We start from the raw sequence: 19,627 nt of genomic DNA on the forward strand, positions 1-19,627 counted from the left end.
ATGCCATCTAGAGACAGAAAAGGGCGTCCTCGAATCGGCTGGATCTTGTAGGTAGGGCGAACCCACGTTATGGCGAGGGAGAAAATGAATCCGGAGGTTTAGCAGGCCGAGAATGGAGCCTGTACCTCAGGCGCGCGCGAGATCGGGTGTGTGTTTTATTTTAAGGGGGAGTTCTTATTGGAGGGGAGGATATTGTGAGAAATCACTTGAGGCCAGACAGCAGACAGCTAACAAAACTACCATTTATTTACAGACACAGAGCTCGCCTAACCGGCCAAAGCTGGCTGGGCTATCCCCTAATAATCTAACTCAGTTGCCATAGGAACAAAAACCATGACAACCAAATACACAACAGGAAGGAGGACTCCTGTTATAATCTTTAGCCTAGTGGCTTAGAGTAGTCACCCAGGATTTGGGAGACCACCAGTCAAGTCTCCCTCCTTCTCAGGGAAAGAAGGGATTTAAACAGGGATCTGCCACCTCTCAGGTTAGTGCCCTAACCACTAGGCAGTGGAATATTATTAAGTGGGTCTCCCTCAATTTCTCCTATGAAAGTTGTTCAACTTTAATTAAATACTGGAATATTTAAATATTACTTGAGCTAGAGAAAGAGTTAGAATATCCCTGTAGTCTAGTGGTTAGGTCCTCCTGTCCCCCAGCTGTTCTGTGTGAACTTGCCCGAGGGTCTGCATCCCAGATCAGGTCCCTGCATCCCAGATCAGGTCCCTGCACATTACTTGGGCAGCCTATCTTTGCTAGTTTGTGAATTGCTCTGAGGTTTTGATGGGAGACAGGTTGTGGTTTCCATTCATCAGACAGTAGTGTGCGTGCTCAGGCAGGAGACACGCATCTGGGTACCTAAAGTCAGGCTGCAGTATAGATGCCCAGCATAAAAACTTAGGTACAGTATGTGTTTAAGTGCCTACAGGGTTAGGCAGCAGCTGAACAAGAGTTTTGTGGATCGCAGTGGCACTTAAAAACAGGACTTAGATGCTAAATACTTTCAGGGGGTCCCACTGTGGTCCCTTATCTTGCAATTGGATCAGTGCAAGTGGGTTCTGTACCCTACTAAGCCTCCTTGAATATGCCTATAGTGCATGCTAAGCCCAGGTCTGTGAGATACAGGCTTGTGGACTTGATGTTTCCTAGCCAGCTTGAGCATCCACACTGCACTGTAAGCCTGTGTTTACAATTGTTGGACCCAGGTCTCACAGCCATGTTAACATGTCCATATAGCACTACTCAGACCTTCTGGCTCAGGTCTGCGATTTCATCTGCATTCACTCTGCAAAATGGCAGGGCTTGGACCCGAGTCACAGTGGGACTTGGGCTCTAACCCACACCCCTAGTGTCCTAGGACCCAGACTGATCTGTGCTATTTGAAGCCTATACCCACCCAAAACTAAAGTACCTCCCCCTCTATTGAGAGGGAGGAACAACTTGACCTAAGCATCAGCTGACTACAGGAGACAACAAATGAAAAAACAGGAGCAGATGTTTGGTCAGAGCAACATCTTAGTAGGAAATAAGAGGAGTGGGAAATGGACACTAATGTAGGGTTGCCAACTTCCTACTCGCACAAAACCAAACACCCTTGCCCCACTCCCTGCCCCTTTTCTGAGGCCCTGCCCCCACTCACTCCATTTACCTGTCCCTCTCTTTCCCCACCCTCACTTGCTCATTTTAACTGGGCTGGCTCAGGGGGCAGGGGTGCGGGAAGGGGTGAGGGCTCTGGCTGGGGGTGTGGGATGAGGGGCTTGGGTACAGGAGGGCGTTCCAGGCTGGGATTGAGGCTTTTGGAGGGTGGGAGGAAGATCAGGGCTGGGGCAGGGGATTGAGAAGTGGGATGGGGCTAGAGGTGCAGGCTCCAGGCGGCGCTTACCTGAAGCAGCCAGCATGTCCCCCCTCCAGCTCCTGTGTGTACAGGCAGCCAGGCTGCTGTGCTCTTCCCTGTCCACAGGTGCTGCCCCCATATCTCCCACTGGCCGCAGTTCCCAGCCAATGGGAGTTGCACAGGGGTGTGCTTGGGGTGGGAGCAGCATGCAGCACCCCCTGGGTGCCCCTGCACGTAGGAGCCGAGGGGGGGACATGCCGGCTGCTTCCCAGGAGCCGCGTGGCGCGGAGGCTAGCAGGGAGCCTGCCAGCCCCACCAACCAGACAGTCAATGGCCCGGTCAGCAGTGGTGACCGGAGCTGCCAGGATCCCTTTTTGACCAGGGGTTGCGGTCAAAAACCGGACACATGGTCACCTTATTAATGCCCAGTGCTATTCTGGGGATTGAAAAAGTAGGTTTTGTTTTCATTACAACTAGGTAGGAAACTAGTTTCCCAACCCAAAAGAATATGAGATTTCAGAAATTTTCCCATCCCAGATTGGGAGAAAGTCAAAATCTCAAATAATTGTGAACCAATAACCCAGACTGGATCAATTTAAATGTTTCATTCTGACCTTTTATTCCACCTCCCCCCCCACCATAAATTAACTTACATTTTGAAACAGAAATTAGTTTAAAAAAAAAACTTTTTGGTTTAGAAAATGTTGAAACATCTTATTTCAACAATATGAAATTTATTTCAACCTGGGAAATTCACTGAAACTGACCTTTTCCTGTGAACAGTTTTGGTTTTGATGAATTGTCTTTTTCCAACAAAAAACAATTAATAGAAAAATTCCCAACCAACTCTAGTTTTAATTTCTTACTCCCACAACCCTGAAGCTTGATTTCTCCAAGTTCTCAGCAACTTTAGATAAGTGTGAGGTTTTTTCTCTCTCTCTTTTGAAATATTGTTTTAGGTCAAGTCCTCTTCTTCCCTTCTGTAACCATGCCCCTGACCATGGTATCCTGCCCAACATAATAAATTTCTTTTTATTGCTCTTTTATGATTCAGCTTTCAGTTGCTGTTCCTTCTCTGTACTAAGTGTGCTTTTTCTGGAATGATGTGGTGGAAGTGGAAAGAGGAGAAAAAAATGTGTTGGTCTGTTTCCATAGGTGTAACAAGAGCCGCAGCAGAATGGATAACCATCCTAGGTGAGTCAGGAGTGTGTTACTTTATAGCAACATATAATACCCAGAAGAAAAATATTGCTGAAAAAAGAGAGCCTATTGAAAAAATTTAGCATTATCCTTCCTGGGGAAAAAAGGCTGTGAAAAGACTGCACATGGTTTATAATGTTAAAAGAAACAAAATAATCTTTTAAAAAATGTTTCATTTGACTAATTTCTTTTCCTACTATCCCTCTATCTCCTGTCTTACGCATTGAATTTGTTGTCTTCATGACTCCTCCGCAACATGAGTGTTCCCTGACCCTGAAGTGGTTTACAAGAAGTGACCTGAAAAGTGTTTCAGGTAGCACAGCCATGTGGAAAAGAGGAAAGCTTCACACTGTTTTTGAGCCAGAGGAGTAACATAGGCTTGAAAATAATATAAATGTTTAAAATGTCACCTTAGATTAAGATAGGCTACAAAATTATTTCCTGTAATAGTTTTCAAGATTGCTTTTTGAAAAAAATGTAAAAGCCAGTTTTGGCTAGGGCACAAATACTCTCTCTTTCCCATCTTATCTGATGTTCCTCTCCTTCAGTATCCAGCCACCTTTCTCTTGTTTAAACAGTCTTCCGTATGAAAGTTCTCCTAGGTTGAGTCCACACTGTATAAAAGAACTGATCCCCTGGATCCCCTCTCAGCTGGTATTGAAGTAATTTGCCTTGCTGATGTGGCAGGAAGCAGCACTCCAGGTAGACTTACACCAGCAGTACTTGCAGCCTGGGTTCCACAGGCACAAGTCTGTTCTAGTGTGTCAGCCTTAGCTTTGATATTCCCTTTTTATTTAGTTTTGTCAACCTAAATGTTTATTTTAATATTCTGCATTTATGTTCTTGAAGGAGATTTCCCCCCGCCACCATGTTTGCCTCCTAGGAATTTATCTATTCTATATGGCTGCATACACTGTTTACATAGTTAGATCCCAGTCCTGCAAACATACAACTCATGAATGATCCCATTGAAAGTTATGCAATGTTAAGCATATACATAACTGTTTGCAGGATTGGGGCTTCAAGCACTAATCCTGCAAGCTGATCTGTGCAGATCGACCCCTATGCCCATGTGGAGTCTTGCTGAAGCTGATAGAAAACTGCACAGAGTAGTTTGCAGGATAGGGTCTTTAATAAAAGTGACCATTACTTTTTGGTAGAAATAGCCCCAGTTAGGTTTTCATGAACTTCATTTGAGAAACAAAGAGATGCTCAGTATCCTGGTTACTGGGCACCTCTGTCCCCTTTCTGGTCTCTCTAAGTGCATGCCCTCAAGTATCTGGTCAACCCTGTGATGGAAATCTCTCATAAGTAGACCAAGTTATTAGCTACAATACCCTGCGTATCAAGTGTTCTTACTCTGTAGGACCAACTGAGTTCAAACACCTGCAGTTCTTCTCTGGGAGTCTCTGACCAATGGAATGCTGTGATAAACCTGTCATCTTAAAACATAAGTATAGTTTATTTTTAACAGTAAGAACAATGCATTTAGAGAAAAAGAAATTTAAAACAGTCTACACGTTTCTCTCTTACCTAAAGTCTTATCGTCACCTGGTTGTAAACTAGGCAGACCTAACTTTTTCCAACACTCTCAGTAGGTCCCTGTGTCTCAGTGCGGTTCCCCCAAACAACTCTCTCTCCCTTCTTTTGAAAGAGTAGTCCTAGTTAAACTTGCCACATCTCTTTTGATCTCCTGTGTTCTCAGGCTTTTCCTTTCTGGGCACTGTTACTTAACTCTCAAATGTTTGCTGAGAAGTGACTTATTCTGAGCCATTCTTTCCTGTTCTGCTTGTTTTTCTCATCCTATTAAAACTAAATCAATATACTTATACTTTAAACATCCCAATAACCAGGTCAACATGCAGTATTCATAAATTACAGAGCAGTTCCAAATCAGTCACACCTAATAACCTGCAGGATCAGGCCTCAAGAGCAATAGTATCCAGTAGTGCTAATCTGCAATGCAAAGCGCATCTGATCCAGTTTCTAAATCAAGCTTGCATGTATCACATGGAGATGTTGTGTCTGCCATCATTTCACAAGGCTTCTAGAATTGCAAGGTTTCAAATAACTGTTTCTTCTAATACACTATCTGACAGGATCTTAAAGTTGTGAAGCTGTTTAGACTCTGTCTTCTTTATTTAAGATAAATATACTGAAAATGATATATCAATGAAAGATGGTTAGCCCTGATCCTCTAGAGCCACCTAACGTATGTGCATGTCCACAGGCTTTAATTTCTTCATTAAAAATTACAGTATCTTCTTTATTATATAGACATGTTTAGCATTTGTTGTTGTTACCAGTTCCAAACAGTACAATGAACTGTCCACATATCTAAATAGTTGTAAAATATCTGGGACTATTCTATGCAAGTTTAATAATCCTGTTATAGCTTTTTTTTTTTTTTTTAGTCCCACTCTTGCTAGTGTTCTCTATCTATCTTGGCATGTTCTAGATGTGGTTTAAGATAATAGGGGCTGTGTCACATAAATATTTTAAACAAGTCAAGAGGTGGAAATGTTTGACAAAAAGTAAAAATTTGATGCTCACTATTTCATTTCTGTTCTTTGAAAGGACATGCCTGCAAATCTGATCTTTTTTTTCACAGTACAGGAGCTGAGGGATCTATAGTATAGTTTCTTTCATGATTTACTATGCCATTTCATTTAAACCTTGACAAAAAAATACTAACTAGAATTTATATAAAATATGTAGTTAGTTATTACAGCCTTGGAATACATAATTGTGATGGCCTCTAGAAGGGTAGGCCCTTCCGTTACACTATTCCCATTGCACCTCTGTACAACTACTTCTGTATTCCTGTGGAGAATGAACCCATTCATGATGGACCAGAGGCTCCAACTTTCTAATGTGCCGGGGGAGTTCGATCTCTCCTCTGCCCCAGGCCTTGCCCCCACTCCATCCCTTCCCCAAAGCCCCACCCCAGCCCTGGCTCTTCCTGTCCCCACCCTCCCTCTTCCTGCCCCCTGCTCTGCCCCCTCCCCTGAGCATGCCCCACCATCGCCCCCCGCCACCTCATGCACACTGCAGAACAACTGATCATGGTGGAAGGGAGAGGGAGGCACTGAGTGGCAGGGAAAGCCAGCAGGTAGGTACTGATTGGGGTGCTGCTGGTGGGTGCTCATTTTTCCCCCTCTGGGTGCTCCAGCCCCAGAGCACCCAGAGTTGGTGACTATGTGACGCACATCCCCTTTTGAAAACAGAAATTAACCAGTCAGATTTCTTTCCTGTATCCCTGATAACACAGAATGAGTGTTATGTTGTTTTAATAGGATGATCAAAATTGCTCCAGTTGCCAAGCTGGGATTCTTTTGGACTAAGGATATGTCTTCAGTATAGAGTTAATCAGGTTATTTAGCCTCAAGTTAACTTTTCTTAAATTAGCCTACATGGAGTGAGAGTGGCTGCACTCTGAAATAACATTTGAGCTGTAGGATGGTCATGTTAGTAGCTAACAAGTTGTACTAACTGCAGCTGTAGCCTGTACCCCGACAGGCCAGGAAACTCCATTTACAAGCACCCCCACACTCAAGGGCTTTTTGAGAGTGGATGGGACTTGAATTGGGGCACCAATTGAGGTATAATACTAACTCCTCTAACTCAGCAGTGAAGACAAGCGTTAATTGTCCTGTGAATTACAAAGAGAGGTGCAGCTGTATACAGTTACAACATTGTAAAGTTAGATGAACTTCGTTTAAATGAGACAGATTCTTAATCAGAATGAATTGGAATCTACCAGATTGTCCCAATTAAGTGAGTTATACTAAAGAATGCTGAAGAAATCATAAACTATGACAAATTTTATTTAGCTTTGTTCTTTTTGTGTGTATTGTTAGTTTGGCAATTAGATTATTTTTATACAAAATTAAAACATGTAAATGTTGCCAGGAGCAGCGCCAGGGTTTTTGGCACCCTAGGTGGGGGTCCTTCCACGCTCCCGGTCAGTGGCAATTCAGCAGTGGGGGGATCCTTCCTCACTCCCGGTCTTCGGGGCACTTCAGCGGCGGGTCTCGGAGCAAGTGAAGGACCCACCGCAGAATTGCTGCCGAAGACCTGGAGTGTGGAAGGACCCCCCGCCACCGAATTGGTGCTGAGGGCCACAAAATGCCGCCCTCCCAAATCCTGGTGGAAGCGCCGGCTCTGAACGTTGCAAACCTGTGAAATGTCTTCCAATGGCCTCTTTAGTGAAAGTCAACCAATACTTGTCAGGTCTTCACATGAGATCTGAACTGGTGTGTCTTTGGAGAACCTGAAAGATAAAAATTTTGAGGCAAGTTATGTCCCTTTGACTTTGTTATTTGGGGCAGTCATGATAGGTGCTGACTCTGTGGATGCTCTGGGACTGGAGCACCCACGGAACTGGCAGCCCCACGAATCAGCTCCTCTCCCTCCCTATCAATGCCTCCCATCCACTGTGATCAGCTGTTCAGCAGTGTGCAGGAGGCTTTGGGGAGGAGGGGGAAGCAGGGACAGAAAAAAGCGGAGGAAAGGGGCATAATGGGTCAGGAACGGGGGCTTGTGCAAAGGGGTGGAGTGGGGGTGGGGCCTGGGGCAGAGCAGGCCATCCCTCAGGAAATCACAAAGTTGGTGCCTCTGGCATTCAATATATATTTAATGAACAGATGTGTTTTTTGTTGAGTCAGTTGGAAATTACCTTTAAACCTTTGAAAGCATGCTAACGTTCAATATATCTAACAGCTATATAGACAAAACACTGGTATAATTTCTATTGAATGAAAATCAGTTATCTGAGCTGTTGAGCCAAAAAGTTCCCCCATTTAGTGTTTCCAGTGCCTATATTCTACACCTTTTAAAGTAGCTAGGAATTCTGATATTTGTTTAGTCAGTGGCCATAAGCAGAAGCAATATGTCCAGTGAAGTAGCTATGTGTGGGGTAGAAAATTGGAAGTTGCAGATACCTGCAACATTGTATAAACAGCTGGTTGCATTTTTTTTAAATGAACCTACTTCTCCCATTGGAAAATATGGGTTTGTCAAAATAGAACTTTCCTGTGGGAAAGTTGATTTCTGCAATTTTTTTCCTTTCTTTCAGAAATCAAAACATTTTCTTTTGAGAAAAGTGAAATGTCAGCTCCAAAAGAAAAATATTTTAACTGTCTATTTGAAAGTAAAGAGGACTATTTCAAATTGATATTTTGACAATATTTTAAAAATAATTATTTCTTAAAAATAAAATAAAATTCTTAAAATAATTTTTGCATAACAACATTGTCAAGATGTTAATTTTTTAGACCTTTTTGTTTTGTGAACATTTGAGTTCCCATCCCAGTTTGGGATGAAAACAAATATTAAAATATCAAAATTCCTTTTTCCATATAGCTCTAATTGTACTAATCACTTTCAAGCTATGCTGCAGTAAATAGTCCTAATGATTAAAAATATGTAAGTACTAATTCAGACATCATTATGATGGACTATGGGGCTTTCATACCAACTAGTCATAACGTGCAAATAGATTTCAAAGAGCATTCAGAAAGTACTATGTCAGCACTGATTGGCTAAATTGTTTTGCATTAGTAATATTTTGTTGTATACATAGTGAAGTGTTGAAACAGTTCTTTGATCTGTTTACTTATCTCTTTCTCATAGTCGCTCCAAGGATTCCAATGGAAAATATAGGTCAGAAGACCAGTCTGTAGTCAGCAGACTGCAGAAGAAATACTGGAAGACAAAGCAAGTCCTAATCAAAGTTACAGGAAAGAAAGAAGACGAGCATGTGGTTGCATCTGATGCAGAGCTGGATGCCAAACTAGAGGTAAATGTAAGGATTATGTGACTATGTCTATACTACAAACTTCGGTTGATGCAAGTTACATTGCTGTATAGCCACTAAAGTTTGTGCATTGCTCGTGTGCATTGCTCATGTGCATGCACACTTGGCTGCTTGTGTCAGCACTGCGCATATTCTCTAGGTGTAATTGTCTTGATGTAAAGTACGGTGCACCATGTAGATATCTCAGTGTGCCTCATGCTGCTGTTTGACACAATATCTTTTGGGAACTTTTCAGAATGTGTGGTGGGATAGAAATGACTTGCCAAGGGGTCTCTGGGAGCTGGGGGTCAGGTCCCCAGAATGTAACTTACTCCATCCCATAATTTTTGTGCCTTTCTTTTAAATCCTACAAACCTGTGCAGCACATTTTGCTGTCCACCATCTCAAACAGAAGCATGGATCCCACAGTGCTTTGCACTATTTTCATGAATGTTGCAAATACAGGACACACGATTCTCCAGTATTTTCAGACACTCAGGAAGTACCACAAGAACACAGGGGACATGACAGTTTCTTCTTGGACATTGGCAGAGGAACATCTCAGAAAATAATTCAAGGTTGTTGATGGTGTTCAAGGAGCAGCTGCAGGCAGTGGAATACTGCTTTTGGATCCATGAACTGAGCACTGACTGGTGGGATCATATCATATAATGCAGGCTCAAGACAATAAGCAATGGCTGCAGCATTTTCTGATGTGAAAGGCCACATTCCTGGATGTGTGTTCTGAACTCACCTCAACCCTCTAGCGCAGGGACACCAGAATGAGAGTTGCACTGACAGCGGAGAAGTGAATTGTGATCACACTCTGGGAGCCTGCAACACTGGATTGCTATCAGTCAGTGGGAAATCATTTTAGAGTTGGAAAATCCACAGTGGGGGCTGTCGTCATGCAAGTGTGTAGGGCCATTATTTGTCTCCTGGTATGCAGGACTGTGATTATTTGCAATATTCAGGACATAGTGGATGGAAGTTCCTGAATTGGACTGAGGGCAATAGATGGCATGCACGTTGCGTTTTTGGCACCAGCCCACCTTTCCTTTCTTTAACAGAAAGGGCTACTTTTCTATAGTTATCCAAGCATTGGTGGATCACTGGGGACGTTTCACTGATATTGATGTGGGCTGGTCAAGGAAGGTGAATGACGCTCATATCTTCAAGAGCACAGGACTGTTGAGAAAGCTGCAAACAGGCACGTTGTTTCCTGACCAGCAGATTACCTTTGGGGATATTGAAATGCCAGTAGTGATTCTGAGGGACCCAGTTTATCCCTTGCTGATGAAGCTATACATGAGCCCCAAGCCTCAATAGCATCAAGGAAAGATTCAGCAACTGACTCATCAGGTGTAGAATGACTGTTGAATGCGCTTTTGGTAGACTGAAGGGATGCTGGCAGTGCTTACTTACTAGATTGGATCTCAATGAGAAAAATATCCCAATGGTTGTAACTGCCTGATGTGTCCTGCGTAACATCTGTCAGGCAAAGGAGGAAAAGCTGCTGACTAGGAAGAGGTGGAAAAGCTGTCTGCTGACTTTGAACAGCCAGACACGGGCTATTACAGGAGCCCAATGTACAGCTATGCAGCTGAAGGAGGCTCTGAAACCACACTTTAACAGTCAGCCATAGTAGTGTTCTGTGATGGACTGTTCTTTTGGGCCTGGAAATGGGACTTTGAAATTGGAGAGGCAGCAATAATGTCTTTCCATTTCATTGCACAAATGTAGTCCACTGTGGTGACGCATACACTAGCTGTGGCTCTCACATAATTGTGAAGCTGTGGTTTTCCTTGCTGTCCCCCCATATGGAATGGTGGGGGTAAGGAGGTGGTCTATGATGCCACATGGAATGTGGGTGGGGGAGCGTAGGGAGTTGCTACTGTGGAGTTCTTCAACGACAGCAAAAAGTGGGGAGGCTAAGATTTTTGGACATGTAGGTCAATCAGGGTCTGCATCATTTGGGTTTGCTGCCTGAAAAGACCCATGATGTCCTGATGCATCTTCCTCTCCTTTTCCTGCTGGGATTCCTGGGCCTGTCTCCTGTCCCATCTTTCCTTCTCCATGCTGTCTGACATGCCTGGTGTTTGTGGTCCAATGCAGCATTGGTTTGCACAATCTCACTGAATATGTTCTCCCTCATCCTCTTTTTTCTCCTCCTCATCAGGGTTAGCTCTACCGCAGGTATGGAGGGGGCATCCCTCAAAGCTGCAATGGCAGCAACTGCTGCTGATAAAAACAGACAGATATATCATTGGATTTACAGTCATAACAGAAAGAAAGAAAATTTTCAAAACTGCCTTCGCTTATTCCCATAAAAACTTTTAATAAGACATGTATCATAAACGGATAGCTAAGGGTTAATGTCTCTTTCACCTGTAAAGGGTTAACAAACAGTGACCTGCAACACCTGACCAGAGGACCAATCAGAAAACAAGATACTTTCAAATCAAGGTGGAGGGAAGCCATTGTTTGTGGTTTTTGGGTTTTGCTTTGTTCTCTTTGGGTCCTGAAAGGGACTAGACATGCAACCAGGTTTCTTGCCAATCTCTCTGCTACAGTCTCTTATATATTCAGAATAGTGAGTATTAAGTAAAAAGGCGGTTATAGTCTTTTAAATTGTTTTTCTGTATTTGCAAATTTGTAGTTTGCTGGAAGTATTTTTAAATTGTATTTTTGCTGGGGGGAGGCTTTTCTCACTGAGAAAAGCTGAAAGACCCTGTAATATTACATCTTGTATTTACAGAGATTTCTTATTTTTTCTTTCTTTTATTAAAAACTTCCTTTTAAATACCTAATTGATTTTTTTCCTCTGGTTCATGCTAAGGTATTGAGTCTGTACTCACCAAGGACTTGGTGAGAGAGAGAGAGAGGAGGGGTAAGGGTGGAAGCCTCTGTTTTAAGATTCAAGAAGTTTGAATCACAGTATCTTCCAGGGTAACCCAGGGAGGGAAACCCTAGGAGAGGCACTAGTGAGGGAAAGAGTTTACTTTCCTCGTATTAAGATCCAGGGGGTCTGGATCTTGGGGGTCCCCAGGGAAGGTTGCACATTGAAGCAACAGAATTGGTGTCTGGTAAAACGGTGGAAGAAGTATCCATAGCACACTGCACAAGTCTAGTGAATACATTAAATTTTCTTAGCATTTACTACCAGTGACTTAATGGTATATTGACAAATACTATTTGCTTGCAGTAGAGTGGGCAATTCACACTAACTTGTGTACTTGAAGCTCACGTGGATTGTAATGTAAGAGTGGCATTAATTTCTTACCAATTTTTTTCAGAAGCAGAAGGAGTTATTACAATAAAATATTTTATAGTTAACTGTATTGTCATTAGTATGTCTACACATAAATCACTGCATATTTTTAACAAACAATAGTGGGCTGATTTAGCTGTTTACTGTTTTCTGCATTAACTTAAGTGTAGCATGTAGGCTCTGCCAGCTAGATTGATGACTCTAAAGATATATTTGTGAAAGGATTTTGGAATATGCTTTTCTGTTCAGTTTTGAACAGATGCAGCATTAAAGGCTACTGGGTGATATAACTCCTCCATGTGTCTGATTTGATAACTGGCGGCACACTGCCCATGAACGAGGGTATATGGATGCCTTAAGTCATTTTCTGGCAGTGTGTGCTCTGAACAAATGTCTGGGGCTTGGGGTGCTGGGATTAGGGGTGCACTGGTGTAATGCAGGTTTATGTGTAATATGATATGTTTTTGGTTCACAATAGACTGTCTTTCACATTCTTAACACCTGATAGCACATACAGTAGGTTAGCATCCAATTTAAAAGGCACAACTTTCTGACTCATTCCCACACCCTTGGCTATTCCTGGGTTGTTCATAATCTTCAATCTGAATCTTCTTTGGTTGGTTAGTGGAAACTTTAGACCCAATTCTGATCTCTTTTACTGCAGCCTAAATCTGGTGTAATGTATTTGACTTGCACTAAGATCTGAATCTCCACTATCTAGGTTTTTATACTAGCCCCACTCCCAGGACCTAGTTCCCCTCTGGAATCTAATTGTCCAAAAGCTTCCGTCTCTCACCAACAGAAGTCAATCCAATAAAATATATTGCATCACCCACTTTATGTCTCTAATATCCTGGGACCAATGCAGCTACAGTAACATTGCATACTCTCTCTCTTCCACTCTTTGTACTTCTTTAAATATCACATTGTTGCCCTTGTTTGACCTGAGTGGTGAGTCAAAGTTTGGGTCCCTGGGGATGTTCTAACTGGAAGTAGAAATTGATGGAATCTGGTATTTTATTTGATGGAATCTTGTTTATTTACAAGGAATGTATAAAGTTCTGCTTCTCCTAACGCAGGAGGATCCAAGAACAAAAGGAGCAGTTTCTTAGCTTACAACTCCAAGCCTCTTTAGCCAACATTCCCAAAAGTGCGCGCTCTCTCTCTCTCTCTCTCTCTTTCTAGCTTTTTCCAGGTCATACTGTGCTTACCAGCTGCTGCTTGGCCTCTTTCTGTTTGTCTCTGCCTCCCTCTGTTCTTGTCTGTTTAGTTTCTATGTGGTCTGCCTTCCTTCCCACTCCCTCCATTTAGCAAAATCCCTCCACTCATTCAGTCCAAAATTCCTGAGTGGGTTCACAACATGCTTTTGTCTTAGGTGGGGGACTTCTGATTAACTTATCCTGACAGTTATGTCAACTGAAGGATGCCTTTACACTCAGTCTCAAAGAGGCTTGTGATCCAGTCAGTCCCAAGTACCTTTCAGCATAACAATCTTTTCATTAGCACTTTTACATTTCAGCAGGTACCATGTTCTTATTTCATTATTTTTGGACAGACACCATCAGTGCCCAATCTGTTTAGTGATTTGGGAATTTGCTGGCTGTCTACTTTTATACTCTGAACTGAACAGAGTGTGGTCTCTGTCTTTGCACTGCACAAAACATTTCCCCTGTTTCTTAGCTCAAGAGATCAGTGGTCCTCTTGATGTAGCTACAAGATTTATAAGCAAATTAAATAATTGCCCTCTTGCTGATAGGAACACAAAGTAAAACTATTAACCTGCCTCCAGCAGTGGACAGTTGTTATTTTTAACAAGGTTACAATAGAATAAGAGGATGAGAAAATCAGAAGGAATCCTAGATCTAAACTCCACTGAGCCAGATTCTGACTTCATTTAGACAATTGTAAATCTGGAGTAATTCAATTAAAAACAATGGTACCATTCAGTCAGCTCTAGCAAAATCTATGGTGTTAATCCAGATTTACAAGGCAGTAACTGAAATCCAGATCTAACTCACTGATTGTATGACTTGAGGTAATTAATTTGACCTCCTACAGCCTTAATCAATCTAGTTTAAAATTGATGACTTAGAACCCCTTTGAAAAAATCAGATGATGTGTTTTTAAAAAAGCCTTCTCTTGGAGGAAAGAAATTACAAAATGATTTCTCTCTAGTAACTTGAATTTTTAGAAGAAATGTGGTCATTTCTCCTCTTCTAATCCAGTCTATCCAAGCAAGGGAATCAGAGCAACAGATGTCTTATTAAGAAAAATAGTCTGAGATGTAGATGCCAGCCATTTTAAGCACTCTCTAATCTGCTACAAATTAAATGTCCAAATCCTGTGTTTTGTATGCTAAATGGAGGCATTAATTTTTGCAAGGCAAGCCGCTTACAACCCAGACATTTCTCTACTATCCATTCTTCTGAATTTTTGGAGCATCTCCAGACCTTTGCTTACATGTAAGACACAACAATAACATTTGTGGTACGAAAGCTATTTGACTGCAATATGAACTATTGAAATAAGTGAGTTTCCCATTATATTCATTAACTTTTAGCCACATCATTTTAGTAGCCTTTCCTTTACTACCTAGGTTCTCTCATGAAGGATAATCTTTGGTTAAAACAGATCTCCTTAATACATAAAAACAGAAGAATTTTTTCTTAGGTTATCACTGTCTATTCTTTCAAGCATGCATCATAATAGTGCAACAAACTGGAAAAAACACCATTTTTCAGACATTTGTGAAGCTGCATTTAAAACATCTTGACACATACTTGTAGCTAGTCAATTTCTTTAGCTAGTCTGACCATCGCTAAGGCAATGTTTTAGTCCCAGGTATTTTTAGTAAAAGTCATGGACAGATCACAGGCAGTAAACAAAAATTCATGGCCCATGACCGTTCCATGATTTGTACTATATTCCCCTAACTAAAACTTGGGCCGGGGTCTGTGGGTTTTCTCGGGGAGCAGTCCAGGGGTGGTGCTGGTGCTGTCAGGGGGCAGGTGGCACACAGCCTAGGATTCCCACTGGTGCTGGGGGCGGGGGGAGAGCAGGTGGCAGCATGCAGCTCAGGACTGCTATTGGTGCTGGGGAGGGGGAGGGTTGACTGGGCTGGCAGGCTCCCTATTCAGGTTTGACAGCATATCCCTGCAGCTCCAAGGGGGAGGAAAGGCCAGGGGGCTCCCTGTACTGCCCCTGCCACGAACTTTGGCTCTGCAGCTCCCATTGGTCAGGAACCGCAGCCAATGGGAGCTACGAGGGCAGTGCCTGTGAGTGTAGGCAGCACATGGCCGCAGAGTCCCCTGGCCACTCCATCTAGGAGCTGCAGGGTCATGCAGGCCACTTCCATGGTGCCCCCCCAAGTAAGTGCCATCCTGCACCCCAACCCTAAGCCTCCTCCTACACCCAAAGTGCCCCAGCAGTGGCCGATATGGCTGGCTCCAGGGGATGCCTGATCTGTTCGAGCAGCCCTGGAGCCAGCTGCCCTGGCTGCTGCAGAAGTCATAGAGATCATAGAAAGTCACGGCATCCGTGACCACCATGCAGGCTTAATCGTCACCTTCCACATTTCCTTATTCTCTGATCTCCTGTTACAAGCTTTTGATAGTGCTCTTTTAGGTCTATTATAGAGGCTTTAGGAGGGAAATGGAAACTATCACCGATGGCTGGAAGTGGTATTGCAGCAGCCCTGTCTCAATTTACCCAATATTTTCTCTGACTCATTCTAGCTGTCTGGCCAAGCCCTGTAACAGAGTCCAATCTTTCTGGGGCCTCAGAGTCTGTCACTTAAAGTCTACAGAACATAGCAAAACCTCCAAATCTTCAGCCCAACCGGGCTTGGCTATTAGCCTCCTCCTTTACAGGCTAACCCCAGCTGCAATAAACTGTCCAAACCCCAGTTCCTAGGCTTCAGCCTCACTGCCTAGAGGCTGGCATACTCTCCCTTTACCCAGGCTTTCAGGAGGCTGTAGTCCCTGACTGGCTCCTATCTTCAGTTAGGCCATAGGACAATCTGTATCCTCAGTTTTCCCCACTGCTGGGAGTCCTTCTTCTTAAATCCAACCCTACATAGATGTAGCAGGGTGGGGCTAACTGAACAGGGATGACTGTCCCAAAGCCTTTTACCCTTAAAAGGGGCACGCCACCCTGTTACAGAAACATTTTACTCATTGCTTCAGTAGTACTGTCAAGGTTTTTTTCCCCACTTTGAACTTTAGAGTACAAAAAGTGCGGAGCTGCATGAACACTTCTAAGCTTAATTACTAGCTTAGATCTGGTACACTGCCACCAGCCAGAATTTAGTGTCTGTCACTTTCTGTTCCCCCAAAACCTTCCCTGGGGAACACAGATCCAAACCCCTTGGATCTTAAAACAAGGAGAAATTAACCATCCCCCCCCCTTTCCCCCTAGACTTTCCCCTCCCTGGGTTGCCTTGAGAGACTTCACATAGATCCAAACTCCTTGGATCTTAAAACAAGGAGGAATTAACCATCCCCCCTCCTTTCCCCCACCAATCCCTGGTGAGTTCAGACCCAATCCCTTGGATCTTAAAACAAGGAAAAATCAATTAGGTTCTTAAAAAGAAAGCTTTTAATTAAAGAAAGAAAAGGTAAAAATTATCTCTGTAAAATCAGGATGGAAAATGCGTACTTAGTGTATATGCCCAGAGGACCCCATCTAGCCTCAGGTTCAGGTTAAGCAACAGTGGGCAATCCTTCCAGCAAAGAAAAGTTGAGAAAACAAACATAAGACTAATCCACCTTGCCTGGCTATTACTTACAATTTTGACACATGAAAGACTGATTTAGAAAGATTTGGAGAGCCTGGGTGTACATCTGCTCCCTCTTAGTCCCAAGAGCGAACAACGAACAAAAAAAAAAGCACAAAGACTTCCCTCCACCAAGATTTGAAAGTATCTTGTCCCCCTGTTGGTCCTCTGGTCAGGTGTCAGCCAGGTTTACTAAGCTTCTTAATCCTTTACAGGTAAAAGAGACATTAACCGTTAACCATCTGCTTATGACAAGTACCGTCTTGATATTTAGCTTTCTGAGTATTTGCTACCCTCTCTTCTCACAAGGAAAAGATCTAAACTGTCTAAAAAGAAACAAGTCTTGACCTGCCTCCCTGACATCTCATGGGTGACTGGCCATCAGTTCAAGCTTCCCCTCTAAGCCCTTACCACCTATCACGGGTAGCAGCTACAACTTATCACTTCAGTATTCCTATATTCCCACACATATAACCAAAAATCAAATGCCGTGTTATGGCATTTGAGTTGCTACTTCAAGCAGTGGCACATGCATTTGACAAACATCCATTCATGTTTGCATTCATCCTGCAGATGTCCCTGCTACTGATTTTTTCCACCATCAAAAGAATTACTAAACACCTGGAGAATGGATGGTGACTGGAAAGAAAATACAGATGATGCTGTAATGGTATTAGTTGTAAATGTCTTGGTTTTCAACCAGTAGGAGGGCCCCATATAGTCCCCAGCATGGAAATAGACAGCAAAATATAGATTCCATGGCTAAGTATTTATCTGTTTGAGATGGTACGCATGGTAGCTTGAGCAGAGCTAGTGGAGATATATCTCCTTGAGCTGGAAATTCCACTTCCAGCTTGAAGTGCAGACATACCCTGTATAAGTAACTTTCATTTCTTGTGTGTGTCTATCCTGATTATATTGAGTAAGTTTGTTTGCAGGTCATATTCAGCCTCGGTGTAAGGAGGTGTAAGATCCTTTGACTTCATTGTATTTGCTTATGCTAGAGATGAATTTGGGCTATAGGCTTTGGATAGATTCTGCCTAGAAGAATATTTGCCAATGGAAGTCATATATATGATTATCTCAATTGAAACAGACAAGTGATTTCTAAAAGAATCTCTCTAGCTTTAAATTTCTTTTACTGGTAAACTTGCTCAATCCTAGGCCGTAGAACGTTATATACTAAGCAGACATTTTCTTATTTATATTCACATTACTATTTCCATAGACTAAGGTACTAACTCTTCTTTTCCAAGGTTTTTCACTCTGTTCAGACAAGCTGTATAGATCTTCTAAAGACTGTTGAGAAATACCAGCAGAGACTCAATGGTATGCAATAACATATGTATTTTAATTTGGTATAACAACAACAACTACTTTTTAAAAAAAAAATTGAATTTAAATCCGTTGTTAAAACCAGATAACTGTTTAACCTAAAACAGCCTTCTGGCATATTTGAAACAGTTTTTAATTTCTGGAGAATGTCACTATTTTAGTGTAAACCCTGAATGCCAGATTTGAGATTTCTTGATAGAATACATTAATGCTACCTATATTTGTGCTAAAGGCAGAAAATGAAGAACGCTGTTATATGGCTAATTCAACTTGTTCTAGTAGCCCTAATCCCTTATCATTGAACTAAGGGAAGCCATTACAACTATTAGAAAACATGACCAGTGGTTTATATAAAACTTCATTTTAGTTTCCCTAAATTTTCAGAAAAGCTCATCCCTGTTTATGAAAATAAATGATTTTAAATAAAATTGGGAGTTTTTCCAGTTTAAATTATGGCACAGTATTATCTCTATAAAGTTCTACAGATAGTATAAGTAACAAAGGATAACAAAAGTAAGCAGATAAGGATCACCTCTTAAAGTACATCCTTTATGAATCAGAGTTCAATTAAAAGTATTTTTAAATGTAGTAATAAATTACCATAAACAACAGGATACTAATAATGAAAGTCTTTTGTGTAGCATGCCTCTATATTCTTTATCTGTGTCTTCTACCAAAGGGAGTCTCAGATGCCCAACTATCCAACATGAAAAAAAGTACTTGAGAAGTCTGATTTGGACATGTGCATGTTTTACTTTCAAACGTATTCCTTCTTTCTCTCCTATCCCACCAATATATACCATATCCAATTGTAAATGCTGTCAAAATCTAAAGATCTTTTTATGCATCTTATCAATTTGAACAATAATGTGCTTGTTTTCCCACCCTCTGGGGACTATTCTTAATATGATTAAATACATTGGAAGTGTTAGTTTATTTATATTGTGCAATTATTTCCTTTTACAGTTATGTCTGAGGACGAAAATGAGCTAGGGCTCCTTTTACAGGTTCAAGGAGAGCAAGATGCTACTGAAGCTGGCAAAATGATGAAAGCCACTGGAAAGATCCTCTGTTCTTCTGCTCAACAAAGGTTTTCAATTATTTTATGTAGTCTTCCTTCAAGTTACATTTGGTGCTATTAATATAAAGTTATGTACATGAAATAATGCACCTGTTTGGTGCTTTAAGATTCTGAGGTTAGATCCATGGAAAGCAAATACAATTTTATGTAAAACAAATAGACTAAATGTGACGTTATTGATATAAACTGGGACCATATAGAACATGGGTTGCAACCAAGGTCCTGTAGTGGCACCAAATCCTATGTAAAGGGGGTCATATAAGGTGTCTAAGACCACTCAAAACCGCGGCCCTGGCTTGGAGATCCTGATGGTAATGGGCAGGTCTGCCATTGAA

General features: G+C 42.1%; 1 protein-coding gene across 1 annotated transcript in view; it reads left to right on the forward strand.

The window, feature by feature from the left end:
- ICA1L (islet cell autoantigen 1 like) overlaps window positions 1-19,627 on the forward strand; it is a 57,831-nt gene continuing 38,204 nt past the window's right edge. The window contains exons 1-4 of the mRNA XM_075069819.1: window positions 1-47; window positions 8,669-8,834; window positions 18,133-18,205; window positions 19,178-19,301. Coding sequence (XP_074925920.1) covers window positions 1-47; window positions 8,669-8,834; window positions 18,133-18,205; window positions 19,178-19,301 — 410 coding nt within the window. The remainder of the gene's footprint in view (window positions 48-8,668; window positions 8,835-18,132; window positions 18,206-19,177; window positions 19,302-19,627) is intronic.

The sequence above is a fragment of the Chelonoidis abingdonii genome, chromosome 10 (genome assembly GCF_003597395.2).
Source record: "Chelonoidis abingdonii isolate Lonesome George chromosome 10, CheloAbing_2.0, whole genome shotgun sequence".
Lineage (NCBI taxonomy): Eukaryota > Metazoa > Chordata > Testudines > Testudinidae > Chelonoidis > Chelonoidis abingdonii.